This window comes from Falco rusticolus, chromosome 5, assembly GCF_015220075.1.
Source record: "Falco rusticolus isolate bFalRus1 chromosome 5, bFalRus1.pri, whole genome shotgun sequence".
Lineage (NCBI taxonomy): Eukaryota > Metazoa > Chordata > Aves > Falconiformes > Falconidae > Falco > Falco rusticolus.
In genome coordinates, this window is record NC_051191.1 from 67,598,184 (window position 1) to 67,623,722 (window position 25,539).

Sequence of the window (25,539 nt, forward strand, 5' to 3'; positions counted from 1 at the left end):
TGCTGTTGTAGTTGCCTTGTTTGGGGGGGGGGAAAGGCTGTAGGTGATACAGGTCTCTAACAAGTGAAATGGCTAGCAGCGCTGATAGGGAAGTCAGAGCAGGTTGCTATGCTTGAACTGTGTCTCCTGGAAGGACTGCAAAGGGAACAAGACACAGGGAGGCCGAGTATCAATGGGAAATAGCCAGAGCATGAGTTAGGATTAGGGCTACAGATAAGCATCCAAGGAAACCACAGAGCAGTCAGGATTAGTGGGTAATGGAAAAGACTAGGACTGGGGCATCTGAGTGGCGTTAGTCAGAGGCAGCAGGTCAACGTCATCCCTGAGGTGGATGAACTAACCCCTGGCACCCCTTTTGGGATGGGATGCTGGTGAGGAGCAGTCTGCAAGCATGTTTGTACAAGTGTATTTCCTATATGAGTGGCCAAATGCCATTGGTTGCTTCCAAGAACCTCATGTAGTTTCCAGACATTCAGAAGGCCCATACCTCAGCCAGACTCTTTGTGGTGCACAAGGACATGGTAACAGTCAAGCAGTCCATGCTGCTTGGATGTCTGTATGAAGACAGCACTGGAGTGGCAGGAAGATATCCACGCAGCAGCAGCGTTTGGCAGTGTCGTGCACTGCAAGGACAAGAAGGTGCATGGAACTGCTCATGGGTCCTGTAAGGCTGTGGGCCAAGCACAGCTCTGATTTGAGCAGGTGAACCTTGGCTGAGATCCTCTTGTACGTGCTAGCACTAAACTGAACCCAGGAGTGCACCCAGCTTCAGCTGCTCCACAGCAGGACAACATTTACCCTCCTGTCCTTCACGCTGTCAAGCTGGCTGAAATGCCTGGGTTTCCCAAGGCATTGGCTTTAGGCAAGCTGGTCTCATCCTCAGGGGCTTGTACAGGAAGGGAGCATAGGATGCCACAGCAAAGTCCTGACTGCAAGAAGTGTCTCGCTTGACATGGACGAACTTGCTGGTTTTGGGGCACCTGGGTTTGAAATCTGAGCCCTGGAAGTCTGTTTTTGCCCAAAGCTGCTCTCCTGGTTGTTCACCGATCAGCCCTCGCAGGAGTATAGAAGAAGGTCAACACTTCACCACAGGGGCCAAACACTGTTCTCAAAACTCTGCTCCTCAGGGGAGTTACTCCAGATTCACCACGGCATTTCTGAGATCAAAACCAGGCCATAAGGAGCTAATTAAAGTCAAGCTAGTATGAGATTCGATACAGTCAAACCAATACATCCTTCATCTGCATAACTGGATCCCTCTGAGTTGCCGGAGTTCTTTGGAAAGGCTGCAGGGGAACCAGACACTGTTTACCTGAAACTGAAAAATCCCAGCAAACCTCTTTGAAAAAATTATCACATGGGGCTGCTCAGAAGGGTGAGCAACCTAGGAGTCACTCGCTAGGCTGCATGGTAAAAATTGGCTAAGCAATAACGCTGTCTGCCTTGCTTGCTGCAGCTAATCAAAACCTAAGCAGAGTGAGGGCCAAGGGCTGGATCTAAGCCCATGGAAGCCAGTGGAAGGGATCCCACTGGGCTGAAGCCGACATGGTCCAGAGCAGCTGTGTTTTAAAAATGGAAGAGAACATAAACAGGCATGACTGAGCTCTGACATTCCTTTGAACAGAGATACACCTCCGTCTGGAGCAGAGCAGCTAGTCTTTGTGCTTCCATGCTCAGAGGTCTGAGAAGGACCAAGGCTAAGGAACAGCAAAGGTGGCTGAGGCAGAACACTCTAGTTGTGACGGGATTTACTTGTCTAAGATACCTGTGTCTACCCCCTACCCCAAAGAGAGAAGGGTTAAAGCTGGTCCTACAGCAGAACTGAAAGCGGATCTAGGAATGAGATCAGCCTCTTGGTTTCCTTTAGCCCCATAGGCCATGAGGGAGTTGCGCCATGAAATGAGAATGCATTGTTTGTAAAATAAGTGTATTGTGTATTTGCTGGGTAATTTCAGCATATTTAATTAAGTGCTGCAGGAGCCAATGATTCAAGTGGGGTGGCTGGATTTTTCTTTTTAAGGGTTGGATAATTTTGTGACTAATAGTAATACTTGCCACTACGCATGGTAAGAGAAGGATAATCACAATTTATGCTGCAGGGCATAAGCTGTTTGCATAGGTCATGAGGACTTTTTTTTTTTTTTCTCCTCTGTAGAGTAATACAGCTAAAGGTACTTTTGAAGGTTGTTTTCTTCTGCCTTTTAAACATTAGATGTTGGCTGCTGGTCAAAGGCAGATTATCTGATGGGATGAACCAATGGTCTGATCTGCTAATTACTAAATTCCTATGTAAGGCTTTTATTTCCTGTACAGGGAGGTACTGTGCATATGCTACGCCTTTTCAGAGAGACCTTTTTTGTAAGATGGAATTAAAGCACCAGGTCTGGTCCCTAATTGAAACCAGCAGCATTCAGTAAGTTTGGACCACATCTGCATGCTGCGTAGCCTTAGGCGGGCCTCCGTGGTTTCTGTTCCATGCTCTTAAGAGTTGAGTGAAGAAATTGCAATAAAAAATCTGCCATATTTATTTCACTTTGTGTGTTTGCTCATGGAACTTCCAGGAGCAGATCAAAATCTCCTTACGTGTATTTGATGTTGTTTAGCAACAGTTCATTACATGGGCATTGCTTTTCTTTCCCTCCTGATTTGGCTAAGGCTAGCTCTTTGATAATCCAGGCCTGTTGTGAATGCTTGTAAGAAGTGAATTAAAAATTGGCCCTCTCTGAGTAAACAAAAACTCAGGTTGAAAATATGTTGGGGTTGATTCATCCAGGGTGGTTCAATTGCCCAGAAAACTGGGAGAAAGCTACCTTAATTATTGGGAGGATGAGTGGTAAAAAGAGTCTTTTTAATGTTGCTGGTTGTGGCAACTTGGTTTTAATCTACTCCTTCCGCTCCTATAGCTGTGCAGCTCCATACAAATTGTTTACAGCTGTGCACACACATGAGCAGCTGGGCAGTTTTGACCATTGGGCAAAATCCTTGATGGGTGGTGGTTGTTTTTTTTTTAAAGAGCAAAAAATAACCTGGCTTGGTTTTTCAGCTTGTGGTTTGCAGCACCATTGGTTAGAAAATGTCCTTTTGATTTAAAAACTGAGTGAACTGGAGCAAGCTACTAAAAGAGAGGAAATACAGGATACTGAGATGCTGTCCTGTATCTTTGACTATACCTCTTTGACTGTAACTGCATTTTGCTGTCTCATGGGTTTTGATTAAAGCCTGCACATCAGGTTGCTGAGCAAGGGTGCTCTGCTGCAGCTCCTGCCTTGCTCGTGGTGTGGAAGCAGTCAGGATTTCACTAGGGATTTAATCCTCTGATCAGGTTCACAAGTACCAGGGTCTCCCCAAATCCTGCTCCCACCAATCCATTCAAGTTCAGCATTACATCTTGTCAGACTAGATGTGACCCTACTGTGTTAGCACTAAGGGTTCCCCCCAGCCCTTGTAGCAGGTCAGGAGTCAGCAGGGCTGATGAGTGTCCATCACACCCAGCCCTTGCTGGGGCTCTGGGAGTCTGCTGGAATGGTTTAGTTGGTTCTTTTCTCATCTCAGACGGGGAAGTCTTGAGCAGGAAGAATAGCTTATAAATTTTTCTCATGTGACATTCTTTATCTCGTCATTGCTTGTTTTCTTAGCTTTACCCTCAGGTGAGCAATGACTCATGAAATCTAATGGGTTTTCATGAGAGGAGGATTGGGCACCGAGCAGGGAAGGACCAGGGAGCGGCAGCTGATGTCTCGGGGGCTATGACGGAGACACGAGCTGTCTGCAGCCTCCAGATGAAATGTGGTAGCCCCTTGAGCTCTGATGGTGTGGGAAGCTGCTGGGGAAGCCCCCTCGGTGGAGATGTCCCCCAGGGGGTGCTGGGCTGGATAGGAGCCCTTGTCCCTCAAGCTGGACCCATTAGGTCTTCCCACCCAAGGTGCCAGCAGGAGGCTGGGGCAGCTGAAGAGAGCAACGCTTGCCTTGCTTACCAACCTGCTCAGGTAGCAGCCTGGCTGGAGTCACCCTGTGGCTTGACATGGCAACGCCACAGCCTGTCCCAGGCAGGTGCTTGCTCATTGCCTCGGCAGCAGGCAGATTGCTTACGGCCAGAGAAAAGGAGATGAAAGGGAGGGGAGGGACCAGCTATCATTTATTAATGCTATCAGGTTGCATTTCTTTCCAGTGCTGTAAGGCTGGGGCAGGACTTGCAGGCAGCTGATGAAAGAGGAGACAGAGCTCACCAAGAAACATGAGAGAACTTGAAGGAGGAGTCTCAAGAAGGTCACTGGGAGATAGGAAGGTCTGGGTGCTCCCCAAAAATTGTCAGAAGCTGGAAGGAGTGTGAGAGGGCAAGGGAATGAGGGGGGGGAAAGAAATAAATTAAAAGCATGGGGAGGCCAGCTGAGAAGAGATGGGAGAAACTGGACAGTCTTCTTATTTGTATATTATTGCAGTTAACAAAAAAAAAATCCATGATTTTTTTTTTTTTCTCTTCTGTGATGTTTCCTATTTGTTAATAATTTTAAGATAGTGTTATGCCTGGGGTGTCTTTCCTGTCATTTGAGCTGTTGCTGTGTGAGAGCTTGCCTATACAGAGACTCTAGCATGCTGCTAGCATAAGCGAACTCAGGTTTTACGAAGAAGACTCCATAGGAGTTTCTAGGGTTAGCTATGGGGCTCAAATTTAGAAGCACCCTAAAAATTTTTATAGAGTTTCGTGGAAAATTGTGCGTGCTCTGCATGGTTTTGTAACTTTGTTTAACAGTCTGTAGTAGGGATAAAGTTGTTAATTAAACTCTTCTTTCATTTTAGATGGCCCAAAATAGTTAAGAGATGTTAATAAAGGGCATTCCTCCACAAGGGTCGCTTACAGCAGCTGAATGCTTTAGCGACCAGATTTCACCAAGGGTCTGGGACATGCTGTGCATCTCATCTAGTTTTGTGACAGTCATGCTTTTGATCATATGTAAAGATGCATAAAAAAACGTTACTGTGACATTTCCCAGTTATGCAAAGTTAGAAGCATTTGAAGTTAAATCCAGTGAGGCTTTGCCAGCCTCAGAGCTGGAGAGATGCAAAGATTCCTATACAAGATTTTTTTTCTTATTTCTAGTGAGGATCAGAGTGCCCAAGGGCCTGAGTTTTCCAATTGGAGCAGCAGCATTCCTGTAACAAGTCTGTGTGAGCCTGAGTGCACAGACCATGTGAATCAGACTCTCTATCCTTGTTGGTTTTGGTGTTTTAGAAAGTGAGATAATAGAAACCCCCAGTACTCTGGGAAGCAAACATATTTGTGTTACTCTCACCATCAAATGGTGACTGAAAAGCAGTCGAGAGCAAGCCAGCATCCTCCACATGCCCGAATTTCACCAACTGTGTGAATGCAGCTGCCTTCATGGGCTAATGCGTCCCTGTTGATACTGGTGCAGTAACGGTTTGTACTGTTCACTTCACACTGGTCTTTACTCTTCACGATGTTTGTCCTGTTACTTTATCAGTGCTGCCATTAGGATTACTGAATTTTCAAACATCAATGCAACTGCTTTTCAGGCAGGGTGAAAGCCCTGTCTTTGCAGTAATGAGATTTCAAAACCAGTGCTGAACGAACACCTAGTATTTCAGTCAGTATTGCAAAAGAAGCATGATAAAATTCAGTCAAGCAGCCCAGATCCTTAAAAGCAGATAAAATTCAAGTGTGTGATAACATGTTGTGCAGTGTCACTCTGGGTGTTGGCTAAAACAGTGAAGGCGTGAGAGCCTTGTCGGACTGTTCTGAAACGGTGCTGTCTCCATTTCACGCGCTATGCTAGCTCTTCCTTCTGGCTTAACTGTCACCAAGACCCAGGGCAAAGAAAGGAACCTGGCAGAGCTGACCAGTTTTGTTTGCTTGCCAGTTTACCTGCATCACAGCAGGGCTTTTTTGGATGGATAAGCTCCCAGACAATAGGCTGCTGACAATCCCATTGCATCATTTTGGCATCAATCCTCCAAGTAGAAAAGCATGTCTAACAGTGGCAGTTATGTGTATTATGAAATATAATAGACAAAGCCCTAACATCCTGCAGCAAACAGGATTTATGTTCTGCTCCAAGTTTTCTAAATCCTGTGAAATGCTGATGTGGTAACCTGGATATTATTCTGTGGTTGCTTTATTTGAATGAAAAAAATTGGTAGCTCATTAATATAGTAGGGACATGAAAAATAAACTTAGCTTACAAGACTTCTTATTATTCCTTCTAGCATTCAGTCTCTTCTCTTTTGTCCCTCTGTTCTCATTTTTCAGGGTCACAAAGATTTTTGATCACAGACTTGAAATGCGCTGTAGAGAAGGTGGCTTTCTAACGGGGAGGTGGAGAGCACAGAAAGACAGACAAAGGCTCACAGTGATTTTGCAAACTCTGTAGTAGTTAATTGTATTGCCATTTTAGGTTGGGCTCTAAAAAGGCACATGTGTGGCTTGGCTTAAATCCCAGAGCTTTCCCTTGGGATTTCTGCTTCCAGGGTATACTTACAGGCAGATTTTTCAAAAGCAGTGAAGCTGTAAACTTTTGGTGTTCAGTGTTACCAATGTGTTTAGATGACTGGCTGGTTTAAAACTACTTTCACAAATTATTTTTGCCTCGTGTGATGAACAGACTGGAGTTAACTTGGAACAAGGCAAATAACAGCCCTGGATTTCAGGAGAGCAGACCTTGCCATGTTCAGGGACCTGCTTCAAAAAATCTCATGGGAGACAGTCTTAGGAAGCAGAAGAGTAACCCCATGCTCTGGTACAGGCAGCTTTGCAGGACAGGACCTTGGGATCCTGGTGGACAAGAAACTGAACATGAGCCAGCAATTTGCCCTTGCAGTAAAGACCTGCAAGCCTCCTGGTCTGCATTAGGTCAGATTGAGGGAGATGATTCTTCCACTCTGCTCAGCCCATGTAAGACATCTGTAGCGTCGTGTCCAGTTCTGGGCTCTCCACATAAGAGACATGGACATGCTGGAGTGAGTCCTGCCAAGAGCCGTGAAGATGCTTACAGGGCTGGAGGATCTGGTATAAAAGGAGAGAGCTGAGAGAGATGGGGCTGTTCAGCTCGGAGAGGAGGAAGCTGAGGGAGATCTCATCCATGTGTATAAATACCTGATGGGAGGGAGTAAGCAATAAGGAGACAGACTTCTCAGTGGCATCAAGGGAAAGGACAGGAGGCAATGGGCACAAACCAAGCCAGAGGAAATTGTGTTTAAACAAAACCCCACTTTTTTAATGTAAAAGTCAGCCATTGGAACAGGTTGCCCAAAGAAGTTGTAGAGTCTCTGTCCTTGGAGGTATTCAACACCTGACTGGACGAGGCCCCGTGCAACCTGCTATGTGATGGTGACCCTGCTCAGAGCAGGGTCCAGATGATTTCCAGAGATGCCTTCCAACCTCGGCAACTTTGTGGCTTTGTATTAGCGTGCAGAAAAAACAGATTAAAAGAGCAATCAAGAATGGACTGCCCTGGGCTATTTGTGGAGCCTGGGAAGTCATAGGCATGCACAGTCCTGAGCTCCATCCCAGGAGACACCACGTTAAGAACTTTTCCCATGAAACAGTGTGTGGCATGTAAACCGTACTCTAGTGTTTCAGGGCGCTGGAGCTGAGGTCTGATGCTCTCCTAAGCTGTGTAAAACCTGAAGCTTTGTGAGTTGCTGGGGTCGGAGGCACACAAAGGACAAGACGATGAACAACTAGTCCTTCAGCAAAATGCAGCAGAGAGGCCAGCTGCTTTCACTCGCCTTCGGTTTTGGCAGAACATGCTATACATGTATATTTTGACATATGTGGTTAAGTTGTATGAGGCGGCACACTCGTACCATCACGGAAAGGGAATGAAATTGAACAAAGTCAGTGGAGCTCAGTTAGGAGTCACACCAGGAGCCAGTGGAAAAGGTCAGTAAAACTTAGCAAAGAGGCTGAGAACAGAGTTTGGATGAAATCTCAGGTCAGCATGTAATAATCAATGTCAGATGGCATTTTCATTGGATATTTATTCTGGAGCCGATGCAGGAATTACTGTGTGAGTTTCCTGTACTGAATTACACAAGAAGTGGATTGGACAGTCATTAAGGTTTTGTTTGTCCTTAAGTTCATTAGGCACTTGCTGGATGAGTGCTGGGCAATAGGAACCCCTCTTCCTTGACTTATGGAAATTTCCAACATGCTGGAAAGAAAATGAGAATTTTGTGATCAGTTCTTGCAAGCCACCTTAAGCAGTTGGCACGGCAACTTGAACGCTCTGGTAGAAGTAGCACAGTTAAATATTCCACTGAAACAGGATAGCCTGTAAGGCGTTCTGGCTGAGCTCCAAGGCGACTAACCCAGCCGTCTCCTTCTGGGTGAAGGATCACCTCCTGGAAGCCCTCAGGAATGCCTGCTGGTGGCAGGGATTGCTTGTGGGGAACGGGGGCCCTGCAGCAGCGTTTGGCTGGCTGGCCCCTGCAGTCTGGGCTCTGAGACGTTCGCTGCGTCTCAGCTTGTGCATGGCTCCAGGTTTGTTCTCTCCAGGACGAAGAGTGGTTTCTGTGAACTCCTCCTGGTCCCCACTTTCTTAATGATTTTTGTCAAGTGTATTGTACAGGCTGGTTTGAGACCCAAAGCCAGACACAGACATGGGATTTAGTCAAGAAAGAGGAGAAACAATATTTCAGAAGTTGGTATTTTGGAATTATGTCACTGGGTTAGAGCTCTATAAAGAGAGTTTACATAACCCTAATTCTTCCCCATAGCAACTCATGTTGTGTAAATAAAGCCAGCCCAGAAGCAAGTGCAGCCCTTCCCATTGCACAGCGTACATTTGCTTGGAGGCAGAATGCCCGAAGGGAGGACTGGTGGCTTGTTTTGCCCACATGGATTTTGAGCCTGTGTTGTGGAGGAGCTTGAGCATGATTCCGTCCCCCTAGTACTCTGAGGCTTGATGTGGTTTTTAAGACATAGGTATATGGGATTTTCCATAACATATCGAACAGTTAGTCCATCTTGCGTGTTTGTCGGCCCTGACTAGCAGTCATATTTGGTATGATTCACAGGAAATCAGTGTTAGAAATTGCACATTTGTTAAACAGAGACGGTGGTGGTGGGTTGAGAGGCTTATGCAAAGTTCTTCTGCAAAGAGAGATGAAGGCTGGCATTTAGGGTTAGAGGCAATGAAGCTTTGGGCTTAGATTTGGTGTCATTAATATCTGATGAGAAATTTCAGACATTCTTGAAGAACATACTGAAATATCAGTTGCTTTTTGCTGCTGTTTTAAACAACATTTGTTCATATGTAAACCTGAACCAGAAGCTGTAGTTTCAAAATTTGAATTGGGATCGTGGAAGTAAACTTGTACACAGGGATTGCATCCAAGTTCCTGAAATTCTTGGACTAGTTTTAGAGCCTCATCCAGAACTCATTAACATTAATAAAGGATTTCATCTGACTCAAAATTCAATCATTAAATTGTTTCTAATCTGACGTACCTAGAAGGCAATACCAAAGTGGTACCTCAACCACTGAACTATCAGTTCCTTTTTGTTACTTAGAAGACTTTTTATATTTCTCTGGTTTTGATATGCATCAGCATGCCTGCTTTTGTTTCCTCCTCAGCCTAGTTGTCAGGTAACTGTTGGGTTGTCTCACATTTAGGGGTGTCTCTATGTTCAGGACTTCGTTCAGCGTCAGAGCAGAGCATCCCATGCAGAGCCCTGGGAAGACCAGTCATTCGGCTACCCTCAAGAACCTAGGCAAATGAAAATAGTTTAAACAAATGATAAGATATTTTTGGAGTGGCCTTCAAGAGTGCTGGTTTAGCCCTTTTCCTTGCCTTGAGGTTGGGTCAACACTACCTGCACCATTTCTGGTGGATGTTTGCCCAGCCTGTTCTTTATCTTAGTTACTCTTTTCCTTTCGTCTGGACCCTCGACTGCCTCCAGTCACCACTGAAACTGATTGTGTAGGGTAGTAATTGTGTTGCAATGCTCACAGAGACCGTAGAAACAAAACATTTCAGCAGGAGTGGATTACTGCCCTTGAGGTGAATTCAGGGGAAGAAAATGGCTACAGCAGCTTTGAGCAAAATGGCAAATAGAGATGGAAAGTAGAGAAATAAATAAGGTGTGGGGATTTTTTCAAGGAAGAGTAGATGACATTTTCTACAGCACAGCGTTCTACAGAAGTTGAGTGATTTAAGCTGCAAGCAGATATTTTGGGACTGCCGCATCTACATGGAAGTAGCAAGCTGTTGAGTCTTTAGGAAAATCCCCATCCAAGATAAAAGAAATAATGCATTAGCTATGTTCAGTACAGCAACAGCAAATGCTGAATTGAAGGTCTTTTGCACAGCTGATGTTCAGCTTCACATCCTAGACAGCTCCTGTATTTAAAAGAAAAAAAAATAATCTTGGAAAGCTCTTTGAGCAGTCTGTGTGCTGCAGTGTTTGGATCAGTTGAGAAAAATACACTTCCCAGAGCTTTCTGAAAGCTGCATGGATGACCTTGTTGAATTTCCTCGGGCAGAGTCTTGTTGCAAGAAGAAACACAGATGGCAAAGACTGCTGAGCATAGAATTGCCATTTTATTTATTTACTTATTTTTGCAGGTACCTCCCTGTGCTCAGGGGAGGGAAGCCACATATGTATGTTGCTTCTTATTCGTTGCGTTTATTCAGATACCATGAACATCAAAGCAACGGATCAGTTCATGGTTGAAAGCATTTAGAAATGTGCTTCTTTTTGCAAGAAGTCCTGACTGCTGTTAATGATGATGCTGTACATATGAATAAAAGTGGGCAGGAAGCCTCCCAGGTCTGTCTCTGAATGCAGTGCATATGATTTTTTCTGCACTGAGCTGGTGATACATGGAGGGAAATACTAGCTTTAAACTAATTTGTTACTGCAGTAGAGCAGGCATTTATTGCCTTTTGTGTCTCTAAGGGCACAGCTTCCCCGGTGCCTCCAGACCAAGGGGAGAATGTCAGGAATACCACTTTCAGTGATCATAACTAGGTGGAACGTCTGCTTTTCATGCTAGTCACTTTGAAGGCCAGATAGGAATTTTTTAAGCTGTTGTTATTATTTTTATTCTTTTTTAAAAGGCAGACTGTATGCAGAGCTGCAGAGTGTGAGTCAGCAGTTGAGGATGTGGTCACTGGGAGTGAATTGGTAGAAACCCATGTAGATGTTCCAGGATTAAAGGTATTTTTGTTCCAAAAATAATGTCAGATGTTAGAGTTTACAAAAAAAAAAAAAAAAAGGGAGGGGGGGAAGAAAAGAAAAGCATGAAACTGGAGTCCATGAGGTATCAAAGTTCTTGTTTTGAACAAGAAGTTTGAACAATTACTTTGAACATGAAAGAAGGAATAAAAATCAAAACTTAGACTTGTATCAAAACACCTGATTCTGTGTACTTCTGTCAGCCTGCCAATTTCTCCAAGCACTGCAAGTGTTGTTGTTCAAGCAAGCCAAACATCTTGGTCTCCCATCAGTAAATGGTCTGATACAAATCCCATGTTTTAAAGAGAATGACTGGCAAAAGCCTTGCTTGGTAAGTGTGATACCGTGATGTGAACTACTCAAATGCCCTTAATCTTGGTATGACTGGAAGCAGCTGTTTTTAAGACCATCTGTGGCTGTTTTGAGAAATTTGTTGCTGTGCATGAAGAATGTAAAAAGTGAGAGACTTTGCTTTTGATGGCAATATCTTACGAGGAGGCAGATACAGAGTCAGCCTGTGTGCAGCACGTCTCGGGGACAAACACACTATAATTGCAGGACAGCTGCCACGTGTTCTGTAAAGAGTTGAACTTGCCAGCAGTTAATGATTTTAACTTCACAGCTATTATGGCCATAATGTTTAAAACATATTTTATTATTTAAAAGTTTCTACACGTGCTTTGTGTGGTTAGGGTGACCCATGGGTTACTGTGAAAGAGTAGCAGAATAGAAAGCATTTCTCATCCTTTTGCTGTGGAAGTTAGCAGTGTCAAAATCAAAGCCTTTATCTTCTATTCCCAAAAGCAGCAGTAGGTGCCCTTCCTCTCAGGCTTCATTTGAGTCAATGTTGCCTCCTTCCCCTGAAAAATCAAGTGCCCTGCTCTTTCCCCTTCCCCAATCTAACCTTCAAGGCTCCTTAATGCAACTTTGCAGAGGCGGAAGGGAGGAGGGTGAGGAGGTATTAAGTTGCACGTCGGAGGTCGGAGAAGTGAGCATGGGCAGGAGAGGATGCCTCCATTGCTCAAGGCACAACTGTTGGCTGTAATAGCCCCGGGCAGGGGATTACAGCTGCACAGCCAAAGCTGTGCCTCTGTGGCCAGGCACCGTGGCTGGCTGCAGGTCATAGCCACCCTTCCATGCTGGCATCTGCTCCTGAGCCCCCTCAGCCTTCAGCTTGGCAAGTGCAGATGGCAATGGTTTGCAATTGTTTTACTCTAGCACATACTAGGTTGAAACAGGGATTTCTGGAGCTGACTTAGGAGTTCAGCCCCGTAATTTTGAAGAATAGTACAGCTGGCAGCAACATCATGGGCTTTCTCACTCAAATCCAGCAATGCATCTCCACGCACACGCCCTTGCTGAGCTTTCAGGGGGCAGGCGGTATTTGTGGCATAGGTAGATTTCATGATTTAACTAGGGCAATGGAAAATTTTACTGGCAGAAGCAAGATTTGAATTTGATCTTCCACAAAACAGGTTATTGCCCCAGCCATTGCTTACCAGTTACTCCCTTCCTGTATGAAGTACATTCCCTATACCTAGAGGGCAACAGCAGTAAGGTATTACTCGGTGGGTGAGCGTGGAAGTAAGACTGCATGAATGCCCTGGGTAGATACGTCTGGTCATTTTCTTCTCATTCCCGAGTGCAATGCTCTGCCTTCTTGTCCGTCATACTTCATGTACTTTTAATGTTCTGTAGCTTATTGTCAAGACAGGAAAGCCATGCAGTTTCATGAAGTAGTGTATCAGACTTGTAACTGGAGGAAGAATGGAGTAATTTATGTCTGCACACGTAGTCCCTTTGATTTATCCCTGGAGGTCAGCAATAATATTTGCAGAGTTCTGTGCTAAGCAGAAATGGAAAGGTTTGCAGGGTTCCCTCTGTAACAGCAGGTTTCATAACTTCTTGGATCCTTTTAACTCCAAGAGTGTTGTTCTGATCTTGGTCTGAGGGCAAGGCATTTACTCTTTTCTGCCTATGCATTTTGACTTAAATAAGTACCTAGAGAGCCTTTTGGCCCGGCTTTACTCTTGAATGATTTTTTTGGTAGTTTCTCTGGGTCTGTGATTCATGACTTGACCTAACCTTCATTCACCCCCATGGCCAGAAACCATTGGCTGTTCCTTTTTACTTTATCCTTCCTCACACCTCTTGTTTTTAGAAGGTCAGTTTACACCTCATCTTTGTGCTTTGTACGCTTGGTGTTGTAGGGTTGCGTACGTGTGTGTGTGTGTGGTACACCAGGAGGTGGATGTTGCTTCCCCTGCAGCGTGGCACTAGCAGTAGGGGTTTGCTCTGGTCAGGGTGTGTGAAAGGCATGTCACGCTCTCTAAATACCCTTTTCTGCAGAACATGATGCCAGCACTGCCTTGGCCAGGTGACAAGGAGATGGCCACTACCAGCCTGCAGCCATGAAACCATGCTGCCTGGGGTGCACAGCACAACGTGGCAGCTTGTCTCCATGATCTCACTATTTGGTTGTTGGACAAATCCTCACTGCCTGTGACACCCAGTGTCACGTGGCGGTGGGAAGGCACCCCCAGTGTGATGAGTGGGGTATAAACTGTGAGTAACTGGGGCGAGAGGTGGTATTGAGGTTCATGCTCAGGGCAGGAGGCTTGACGCATATGATTGTGAGTGACTGCAAATAACTCCTTAAGCTGACTTTCTATGTCATGTTCAGTTTCAAGCAACTGTCTCCAGCATCTTTTGGACCAGTATGTTTGCAAGGCACCTAATGGTAATATTTAGGAGTATTGGTTTCTGCACCTGCATACCTGTTCAGCCAGGAATAATCCTGGGAAAGACCTCAAATCACATTGAAGTCCCATGGGATAACAGCAAGCTGAAAAAATTTAACAGGGGTAAGAGAAGTAAGGCCATCCAAGAGAAGGTTAAAACATCACACCACGCTCAGGGGTCTGTGGGCACTGCGGGTAGCGAAGAACAAAACCCTGCTTCATACCTGCCAGGTTTTCTTGCCCTGTCCCTGCAACAAAGGAGGGGGGGGATGGTCTCTGATCAGAAGGAGGATGCTTTTTGTGCAAACCAGCCCATGGACCTGCTGTTTCCTGAGGCTGCTGAGTGAAATCATTTAGCAGGGTTACAAAAGGGCTGGATAGCATGTGGGCATTAATAGCATTTGCAGCTATGTAAGCAGCAGTAACAACAGCGAAGTAATCAAATCTCATTCTTCAGAGGGGAAGCTGATCACCTGAGTGGGTCTGGGATTTCCCCCTTGCAGGATTGCCAGGTACCTTCACAGACTAATTGAAACGTCAAGTGCCCTCTGGGGCCAGGGGCATGACAGTGGCTTGGTGGATCTAATCTCTGAACAGACAGAGAAGCTCTGGTCAGCTCCTGCCCCGAGGCCTGATAGCTCCCTGGATACTGCTGTCTGTTATCTCTGGCTGTGGATTTTTGCTTTTTAAATTTTTTAAATTTTTTTTTTCCTTTCTTGAGACAGGCTTCAAGTGCATTGCTCTGGCAGAGCCGTAACTGCTGGACGGTATCTCCCCATCTCCACTTGCTGTTCCTGCAGCTTCCCTTGCTGACTTTTAACCTTACAGCAATAAAAAGCATAGCTGAGAAGAGGCAGGCATGGCCCTGGGCCCTGGCCAGACCCAAGGCGAGAAACATCTTCATCTTATTTCCTCTTGTTACAGGTTTTCTGGCCTTTAAGGGTTGGGCCGCTGGCTCTGCAGGCAGCTGGCTCCAGACTGGCTGCCTCTCATGGGGGTTTCTGCTGTAGGATGCAGCATCTGTCTCAGCCTCCTCTTCAGCCTCTTTTCCTTTTCTTTGTGTCCACGCACCTCCATTTCCAGGAGCAAACTTAAGTCCTGAGGGCTTCCCATCTCAAATCCAGAGGGGCAGCTGAGGATCAGCCCCAGTGGCCATTTGGATCCTCAGCAGGCAGCTGCCAGCCTGCGTGATGGGAACAGGGAGTAAAAGGGCCCCTTTTCTCTGAAGAGCCACCACCTTCACGTTGCTGAATCCCCATGGCTGATCCCCTTGAGTCTTGAACCATGGACCACTGGTGCACAAAAATAGAAAGAAAGGTGGATCTCTGCTTGTAGGAAGGAGTTCAGCCAAGTGTCTGGTTGTAGACATCAGGAGCATGTCCTGGAGGTTGGAGTGAGGATAAAAAATGCCATTGGGGTGTACTGTGCACAAACCCCCTGTCATTGCCCTTCTGCCCCTCCGCAGTGCCTTCGAGAACATCTTCCATGCTGCCTTCCTTGGCGGTGTTTGAGGTGAAAAAATCACTTTGGAAAACAACCAGTGTGCTTCAGGAGGTGATGGGAGGTGCTTCGGGAAGTGATGCCCGCAAGAGAAAGGTCAGGAGCTGGCTGGTGCATCTCTCTGACGGGCTAATGGCAACGAATCTGGCCTAACATCTTCAGCTGTTGACCTGGCTGTGAGATAGGCTTTTCCCAAGCCTTCCCTTTGATTTCTGCCTTCACAGGTTTTTGCCTTTTCCCATCCTAACGAGAACCATTTTGTAGAGGGGCTGGTGCAAAACCATCAAAGCTAATAGTTCTGGCATTCCCTCTTAGTTCCCTCTTAGTAATACTGAAGTGTTTGGTGAGGTATTTTAGTTCCTGCCTGCTACTTTTTTCCAAGCGTATTCTTGTTGACTTTAAATAGCCATCAAGAAAGTGCTCCAGCCAGCTGGGCTGCTGAGCAGTGCTCATGGAGAACTTGAGAACCGGCTGAATCTGTGGTAGACCACCTCACTCTGGTGCTTTTGAGACAGAGCAGTGATCGTAGCCACGGGGCTCTGTCACACAGGAGGGGATACCTGCAGGGCAGTGTCTTGAATCCTGTGGCCCGTGCTGGGGAGAAGACTTTGGTCAGCAGTTGGCCTTGGCAAGGTCTCCTGGCTGCAGGGAGCTGGAGGAGCTATGTCTCCTTTCCATAGCTCCCTCCCTCCTCCTAGCGAGGAAGCATGGACAAAGCCAGGTCCTTCTCCAAGGGCGCACCATAGAGATCCCCAGGGAAAAGCCAGTCTTTTAAGAAGGAGCTGCAGTGCCAAAAACTTTCTCTGAGAGTTTATCCTATTATTTCTGAAAATCATTTTCTGCCGTGTTAGGGAATTAGCCTGCCAAAGTACAAATTACCTAGCAAGGAAATGACTACCTCCAGATTAATTCCTAGCTGTTTTGTCTCTTCCATGTTTGGCTGATCTGTTAGGTAAATATTTGTGCAACACAGAGAATTGCTCCCATTTCTTCTCTTTTCCAAGGGTCAGAGAAATGTCAGCTGTTGGCACTTGTGTACAGCCGGGCTTCTGTGTTTGCTGCACGGCGGGCTCCGTGCCAGCTGTGTGCAGGAACTGAAGTGCAGATGAGCCCAGGAGTTGCCACGGTGGAGCGGCTGGCACGGCTGGCCATGGTGGCCAGCATCCTTTTCTCAGAAGAGGGGGTTTCCCAGCGCTTCATCCTGAGATTATTCTGCAGAGCGGTGAAGTCCTGAATTTAAAATGAAGCCAAATAATCTCTCCCCTCTGCACAAAAGAAAAAAACGCTTCTCTTGGTGTCCTCCCTTGGTGAATCTCTAGGAGTGAACTGACTTTTGTTGCTGTTTTTTAATTTTAGTCTTGTTTTACTTGGTTTCTCTCTAATTTAGCCAGTCCCACTCTTCTGAGTCTCTCCTCTGAAAAAAAGCGTGCTCCCCTCTCCCACTAGTGCAACGAGCCCTCCAAGCAGTGAGTGCTGAATTTCATGTACACTACCAAGTCTGTTTCAGCTCTGTTGCAAGTGGGGCCATGTGTCCAGCTGCAGGACGCTTGGGAGCAGTGGATCCTGCCTTGTTGCTTTGAACGAGGTGAAAGCTCACCAGTTACATGTTATTTTATGTGAAAACCCAAGAATTTCTCCTTCTTTCCTATGACGGTCAGTCCTTGAAGCACAATATGTGTTTAGCTGCCTTAATCAGTGGCTTACTCACTGAGACTGACGGAGAAATCTTCCGCAGAGGATAAGTGTTGATGTTGGTATTTTTACTCATAGACTTAAACCCATAGTTTCAGATCAGAATCCGAGGTGGGAAGACCTAGATTTGTGGCTGTTCAGCATCTAACAGGGCCTGAATGAAACCCACACATCTAAGCCAACACTCACATTGGGGAAGCAGAACTTCCTAATTGCCTCTGAGTTTTGTCCCTCAGTTGCACCTCTGACTAACTTCCACATCCACATGTCTTGCAATTTCTTTTCATTAATTGCTCCCTTTTTTCACCGCATTGTAGGAGGCAACTTCAGCATCCTTGCTTTCTGCTCACCTCTGCCAGACCCTGCAGCACTCAGATTTCAGCAGCAAGTAGATTTTGCAACCTTGCTTGTAGGTGCAATAACAGTCCAAGAGCTTAGCACAGCCCAGGAGGGGGATCTATCAAAGGGTCATGTGTGAATTCTAGTTCCTGGGATTGTTTTGGGTTTGCCTTGGCCTCTGCATAGCTCAGAGATGTTTTGGAGCTGATCTAATTCATGTGGCTTGTAAATGCTTCCTCCAAAGCAGACGGACGGGCCATGCTCCTACTTAAGCCACAGTGAGTCTCCCATGCTGCTGGGTTGGGTGAGCAGGGTGAAGATGGGTATGCTGGCTCCGAAATAGTAATGGTTTCCCCAGCAGTGGGCTGTGCTGCCCCCTCAGAGCACGTCCCTGCTATTCCTGGCTGAGGGCTTGGGCCGTTCATCTCAATGCTCAGACTTGAAGCTGGCAGGGTGGCTCCCTTTATATACCAAGGCAGCCGACATCTCGGGGGCTCCTAGAGCTTTGGGGGTGATTTCTGTTTTACTAGAAGAAGGGCGGAGAGCCTGGTACATGGGTATTGAGCTGGTTGGCCACCAGCCTGTGGGAAGCAAGTGCTCGTTCAGGTTTTGGCACTTGTACTCTTCACAATTAAAACTATCGTGCGGTGTGGGCACAGCGCTGAGCTGCTGGCGGGTTGGTTAGTTTACTGACTCAATGCCAAAATGTTTCACAGGTCTGGAAACAACCTAGTGTGAGATGTTGTAACACTGCTGGGAGGCGTGAGCTCTGCTCATCAGCACTGTCTCGTTAGTGATATGGATGGTGCTTACAGAGAACTACAAGGTCATGCTATATCTGCTCGTCTTTGTCCCTCCTAAGCCCAGGAGGCCAATGGAGTTGTAGAAGAAAGCCAAAATTGATCTTGGATTGAGCAGAGTAGGAGGGGAGAGGGTGTCAAATGAAGTTGCTTTGAACCTGGAAGCTGACTGCAGTTAAATAGCAACATCCTTAACCACATCACTGCTAATATTTTAGGCATTACAGCTGAATGTCCCATCAGATGTATTCTTTGCCATTGTTTCCTTCAACAAAAGAAGATTGAAAGCTTTTATTGTGTGCAAATAGGTGCATATTCAGAATAATATTCTTTTAATGGTTAAACTTATTAGTAATATGATAATTGTCTTATTTTTCTTTGGGTTTGCTAGTTAAAAAATATTTATGTTCTTTAGTTTGACCAATGGGATTATCTGAGTGATCTACAAGGAGGTTCCCAGTCCTGTGGAGATTAATGAAATCTCTGACCTGTTTTAGAACTGTGCTGAATCTTTAACATAACAAATTAATACAAGGAGGGGAAGAGCTTTTAAAGAAGAGAAAGGCAATTTCTTTCTCTGTGTCAGTCTGCCAACTTCAAGTAAAGTAAACAACTCCTGGTCTCTGCTGGACCATTCCAGAGTGTAGAGGTATCTCAGCCTCGTAAAGGACCAGTTTATTCTAGTAACCACTGCAGCTTCTTTTTTTTTCAGCCTGTACTCTGACATCTCTTTCTCTCTCTTCTGTGCAGGATACGAAAGCTGGAGGGAGCTGGCTAAGGCTCTGGCAGACACGCATGTCCCAGGTGGGGACCCAAGCCTTCAGTTTTACTATCTGCAGAAGCTGGGACACCAGGTGAGGAGGCTTGGGATGCCATCTGAACATTTAGAAGAGCAGATCTTCCTTTCTGATGCTGGCCACAAGAGACAGCTCTCTCTTCACGCAGGAAAGAGAGCATGCCATAGGGCAAAACCCGAGCTGACCCACAGCAATGTGAACATACAATAACTCCACTGTAGTCAATTAAGTTGTTTTAGATGGGCAAAGCTGCAGCGGTGAGCTGAAGCTGGCTGGGTATGTGTCACAGGAAGGTAACACTAAACAAGATGGGAGCAGAAATGAAAGGTCAGGAAAGAGTTTATAGCTCTCTAGTGAAGCATGTCCTGGTGCTGTTGCCTGAAAGAAGTGTTGAAAGAACTATTGCTTGGACCTTTTTGAAACAAGGTTTGGGGGTGGGTGGGAAGGAAGACTGACCTAAGTTTTAACTCTGTGCTAGCAAACAGTTATAAAGTGCTAGTAACCTTTCCTCTCAGTAGCTCACCATGAAAATTTGCTGTCAAAAAAGCCAGGGAGCATTTTCATCCCCCATCACAAGGCCGTGATAATTGGCTTGTCCTTCAGAAAGGGAGCTTGGGAGCTTGTTTTTTTCTCACATCTTCTTGTGACCAGGTTTGAGCCCTGTTATGCAGGTGTCGGTGCTGGGTCATTTTATCAGGTAATTTTGACTTTCCTCTACTTGTATTTCAGAACCAAGAGCTGCAAAGAGGTGGGAGGAATAAATCGAATTATGCAGCTGTGGACAACCCTGTCCAGTGGGTGCCAGAGGTGGGTGCCCTTCTCCATCATTTTGGGTGAGGGAGGTATAGCTAGAGACCTCTGCAGCAAGAATGGAAGGGAGGGACCTCTGCCTGGAAATTAATTTGCTTCAGTAGAAATCCATTCCCTATCACCTCTTCCTGGCTTAATGACACTTACAGACCTGACTAATCATCTGGAAAGACAGGAGTGTTCAGATTCCTGATAATTTGGTGTCTCTACCAGCCATCAAGGCACCAAGCACCCACCCACAGTTCTCTGAGAGCAGGCAGCTTACTACCTCCCTGAAAGGTGAAGTTTGTTCAGGGCTGAGAGTATGTATGACCAAGCGTTCAACAAGCAAATACACGACCGTGGCATGCAGAAGTGTCACGCTCTGCTCTGGCTCTGGCATTTGGTTGCTATCCAACCCCTGTGTGTCATACACAGAGATTTCTCCACTTCAGTGAGATTTCTGATGAACAGAGACCTCCTCTGGTGACCCTTGAAGACTGGGATAAACATTCCTTTTGTCTCCTTTATGCCTCATTTATTTTTTTCCTCCCCTGTTCCCTTATCTCACCATTCCTCTTCAGATAAGGGAGCAATGCAGCCTGCTTTTGACGAGAGGGACACCAGCCAGGGGGCATTTAGCTAATGGAGTCAGCTCACTAAATTGCTTAAGGTGATTAGAGACCTGCACAAATTAGAAGGGCCTCTGTGGATCCCTTGGGGAAGGAGCAGGCTGCTGTCCCTGTGCTCAGGGCATGAGATGATCACTGGTCAGCAGAAGGAAAGTGCCTCCCTCCAGCCATTGCACTGAGCAGTTTAGGTCCCTGCAGCATGAGTTACAGCTTTCCTGGAAACAGCCAGCACCAGTCACCCTTGAGTGCCCAGAACCAGACCAGACCATTGATCTGTTCTGCTGCATTGGCTTTGGCGAGTACCAGTCCCACCTGGAGCCTGAGGGCTTCCTCCAGCTTCAGGGCTGTGCAGGCAGCGTGCAGGCAGGGCTGCCTCCCAGGTGAGCAGCTGCTGGCAAAGAGCCAGTGGGATGTCAGGGCTCACGCTGCTGCTGTGCGCAGGGAACGACACAGAGCATTTACTGCTCCCCTGTCCCACAGCACCAGGCGATACAGGCTCTGCATGGCATCCCCCAGCTTCTCTGAGGCTTTGCCCGATGTCTCTGATCCCCTCCCTGGTGATTTCTCAAAAGCATGTTAGTCTTGAAACCTGCTGGCTGTGGTGTGCAATGAGCCTTTACTGTATCAGAAATGCAACTGGCCGGGTACGCGCTGTGGCTTGCGTGAAGATATATGTTTAGCACAGGGCTGATACGCAAAGTCCTCTGCTTTGCTGGTGGGGCTGCTGCACGCCCTTGCTTGCCGCAGCGCTGAGCAGGGCACCCACCAGCCTGCAAACCTGCCACCCTGGTGCGGTGCTGCCAAGGGGCGAGGAGCAGAGAGGTGTCCTGGCCAAGGGGAGGGGGTAGGACGTGGGGTCTGCCGTGTGGGATGGCCCCATGCCTGGAAGGGTGCTGGCTGCCTTGAGGCAGGAGCCTTGTCCTGCACTGCTCCTGTTGGGAAGGAGAGCTCTGCCGGGTAGCAGGGCTGTTGCCTCAGGCCGGCTGCGTTGGGAGTTTGTAGGTGCCCGAGTCCGGGGCCATGCCCTGTGTCAGGTGCTGTGCAGCAGATTCACTGCGAGCAGACTTTGAGTCTTAGGGTGTATAGACACCAGGCTGGGGAGTTGGTTTGGGTGGCCTTGCCCCATTCACATGCCCTGCTGTTCTCCCCCACCAGCCCTGCTCTCTTAACACTGCTCCTGCAAAGTACCCACCCCCTTCACCCATTTTCCCTTTGTCTCTCTAAGGCCTTTCCGTGGCCCTGTCTGTACCTCGAGGGTCAGCAGAGCCACCCTGACGGCAAACCCAGGCCAGTGGTTCACCAGTACCAGTTGCAGGAGATGGAGAGGGATCCACAGGTACAGCTCTGTACAGAGCTGTTTGCTGTCCTCTTAACCACCAGCTAAAATTTCTCCTGGCCTGAGGATTAAGTTTTTTCTGTAACTCTGCCCAGCTTAATTACCCAGGGTCTATGATCCCATTGTGCCCTCCTTGCAGCATTTCTAAGAACTTAATTGCAGCCTGATTCCTGGGGCGAGGGGCGGCAGGTTGCCTCCCACAGGTCTGAGAGCTGGGCTTTGCTTGCATAGAGAGGTATACACCTGACAAACAAATAATTAAAAGGGTTGCAGAGTGAGATGGCAGCCAGCATGGCCAAAAAAAGAGACAGGTTTCAATTTTCCTCTTTCAGAAGATGAAGTCAGTGGTTTAGGTCTTCAAGCTTGGATTAGTGGAAAAGTGTGTGCATGGGAAACCCTTAATGAGGTTATACCCTGTGTATGGGGGAAAGGAGGGTTCAAGCCTCATTCCTGGCTTCCTCAAGGTGCTCGTGCACATGATCCATAACCTCACTGTCCCTTCTAAGCACCAGAGCTAAGTCTTCCAGCTCCCAGTGTCACCCTCTGCTGCCTCAGGCTGGAGACATGTGCGATCTTTTGTCTCATTGATTCAGAAAGGTGCCTGGGGGAACCTGTGCTGTGGGACCGTGAGTGTCACTCCCCATTTGGTGCTGCTGTAAGTAGGGGGGTAGGATTTTCAGAAATGCACCTGCTTACCCCAGTTGTTCTCTTTTACCTCTGCAAAAGCATCTCTGTTCAGCTCTGAGAGGAGAAAGGCCTGGGCAGTGCAGGGGGGCATTTAAAACATGTAAGTCCCCTTCATGTCTGCACAACTTCAGGACTTCCTTCTTGCTGGAAGGTGTGAGGGACGTCCAGAGCAGAGCCCCTTGCAGGCAGTGCCTGTATAGGTGCTGCACAAAACCAGAATGTTGTGCTAGGGCATCCTTCTGCTACCAAACCTGTCCTAAGAGGAAGTATCCTTTCCTGAGAGGACTGAACGACAAAGCTATTACTGCTTGCTCTGTCCCTGGCCATATCCCTTCCTTGCCCGTTTGCACCCATCAGGTGTCAGGGCTTGGTGGGACAGGGGGGCTTTGTTGCAAACTTGTCTTGATGGATTCCAGCAAGTGCCCAGTGTGGCAGAGCTTGCAGCAAAACCCAGCTGCTGGCTGCTGAATGTTACGCAGTCAGGGGAGCTGGGCCAGGCTGGAGGAGGGGCCATGGCCACTCAGCAGAGACAGAAGAGTCTTACAAACTCAGGAGTTTCCAGTTGGCAGCACAATGTCGCCTTTCTTCCCTGGCTCAGGCCCTCTCTGTGCCCCGTTTATCATCCCTGGCGCCATGCATTCCCTGGGTTGCACTCAGCTACGCAGCTGATTTGCCTTCATGATGCCAAAGCCGTCCGGGATTAAATTAGGAAAGACTGCTCTTCTCCGTTCTGCTCCAGTTGCATTGCAGCAGGTCATGTCTCTGCCGCTGCAATCCTCCCAGCTTTGCTGCTTGCCCCCAGCCTCTGCTGCTGCTTTGCCTTTCTTCCCTGGGTCTCCTTGCTCACCGGGACCCCCTGGGCATCTGGTGCCACCCCTCTGGGTGGTTTTGATATGACAGGGTTTGGGCTAGGAAGAGAAGTCTGTGCGTTCTGTGTGTCTGATCCTCCCTTATGGTCTGTTTTCCTAGGAGGGGCTGATAATCTAAAATTCCTCACTAGAAAGAAGCGGAAATACCAAAGTCTCTTAATACAAAGCCAGGGCTGCAGGCGGGTGTTAATTCAGCACACTCAGCAGGAAGGGTCAGTGCTGGGGCTCAGCCACACTCCCAGAGCCTTGGAGGCTGCTGCATCAGCACCAAAGCAAGGGTCTGTCCCAGCTCTTGCCTCCCTGCAGTTGTTAAGGCTCAGCTCTCCCTTCCCTCAGGCAGCACTGTTGCTTTGTGTCTGTGGCGTTGTGCCCAGGAGGGTATCAGCCTGCCCAGACCTCCCTGGGAAGAACAGCTCTCGGTGAGTGCTCCCGGTGCTCGTACTGTGCTGACGGTGCCCTTGGTGCGCGACCTGTACCTGTTTTGTGGCCAAGCTGGGTTTTTGGAATGCTGCTGTTTGAGCAGGGTGGAGATAAGCAACTGGGAGGCCGGGTTGGGATGAGGAGGAAGCCAAGGGGCAGGAGGAACCCTCAAATGGCAAGGCGCAGACCAGCTCCCATTGAAAACCCAGACTCTTGGCTTCTCTGCCTGGTTCTGGCCAAATCAGCCTATCCAAAATTTTCAAAGCAGATGTTTTTAGGGGGAGAAAGGGAATGTAACCTGTCACTTACCAGGTGCTAAATTTCCAGCCCTTTGAAAACGATGGCCAGGTAGTTCCAAGCTGGGAAGTCAAACGCAGTAGCCGTGTTTTAGAAAGTCCACCAACATTTCTCAGGGGCTGTGTGCATGAATTGGGAATGATGGTGCTATTTATCTATTACTGAATCTGCACAAGCCCCAAGCAGGAGATTTTCACTGCATGTTCCAGAGGAGACCCAGATAGGAAACAGAGAAATTTCTCAGTTGCTTGCGATGGGCAGCCATGAATTGAGTTGGAGGGACAGAGGTGATAGAGTTTCAAAACAGCTGCTGCGCTGATGACTTGTGAGGGCCTAAAATTAAAGCCTGGCTCAGTTTTCAGTCCCAGAGCAGCACTTCAGGCAGCCGGTATTTATCTGTCAATAATGTTCTTCATGTCCTTTGTTTCCCTTTCAGAGGAAGCAGAAAGTTAGGCTGCTGTAGCTCAGGATAAAATCTGTTGCTTTAGAAAAGACTCTGAAACCACATGCAAGAAATGTTTATTATTTATCACTTAATTATTTCTAATAGCTGTGAGTGCAGGAAAGCAAAGCAATGTCATTAGCTCCTGCCAGAATCTCCTCTCAGGTGGCTTTGTAATGACTTTAGAGACAGGAGTGTCATGCTAGAAGTCTCAGGGACCATGCCTTACAGAATTGATGGAGTACCTAGTACAGTGGTGGCTGCCTTATTTTTTAGTAGGCTGCCCTCTCCCGAATACTGCCAAACTCTGCAGTATCGTATTACACTCTGCCAATGTTTGAGCAAGTCTAGCTGCTCTTGTGGGAGTTCCATCATAAAGATCTGTTTTGGCATTTGAGCAACTCCATGCCAAAGCCAGCCCAGCTCCATTGCAGTCCTGAGCCTGCGGAGCTTCCCCTGGCTCTGTCTTTGCCAGGAGGGGACTGCAGCGCCAGCCTCTCCACAGTGTGGGAGTGTTGTGCTACATTTGACAGAGACCTGAGCCTGCTGTCTGCAGTGGGCAAACGATTCTCTAAGAAAAAAAACCAGCATGGCTTATGGATAGCAGCAGACTGCCGCAAAACTTCGTTTCTGGCAGTGACGCGCAAGGGAGCCCAGCCTGTTCACCTGGCTTCACGTTCCACAAGCAACAGCAATTGTTACTGTTTGATTTGGCTGAGAAAAGTAGCACAAGACCCATGGGTGTGAACCTGGATTTGGCCAAGGGGCAAGGGACTGCCCAGCAATTACGTTCAAATTCAGTGTTTGTCACACTTGCAGTGATTTATTGGTATGGGAAGTCCCTGCAGAGTCCCACGTTTCTCTTGGGTGCATCCATCACCTGAGCCCTTTGTGCGGTTCCTGTCTGATTTTGTGCAGCATCGCTCTGGGGAATTACATCTGTTTTGTCTCACTGCTTTTCCTCTTGCTTGATGGGCAGAATCCGGGCTGAGGGATGT

At 47.4% G+C, this 25,539-nt stretch overlaps 1 protein-coding gene across 1 annotated transcript in view; it reads left to right on the top strand.

The window, feature by feature from the left end:
* Positions 1-25,539, top strand: part of B4GALNT3 (beta-1,4-N-acetyl-galactosaminyltransferase 3) — a 67,890-nt gene that overhangs the window by 21,593 nt on the left and 20,758 nt on the right. The window contains exons 2-3 of the mRNA XM_037389775.1: positions 19,023-19,126; positions 19,799-19,876. Of these exons, the coding sequence (XP_037245672.1) occupies positions 19,023-19,126; positions 19,799-19,876 (182 nt within the window). The remainder of the gene's footprint in view (positions 1-19,022; positions 19,127-19,798; positions 19,877-25,539) is intronic.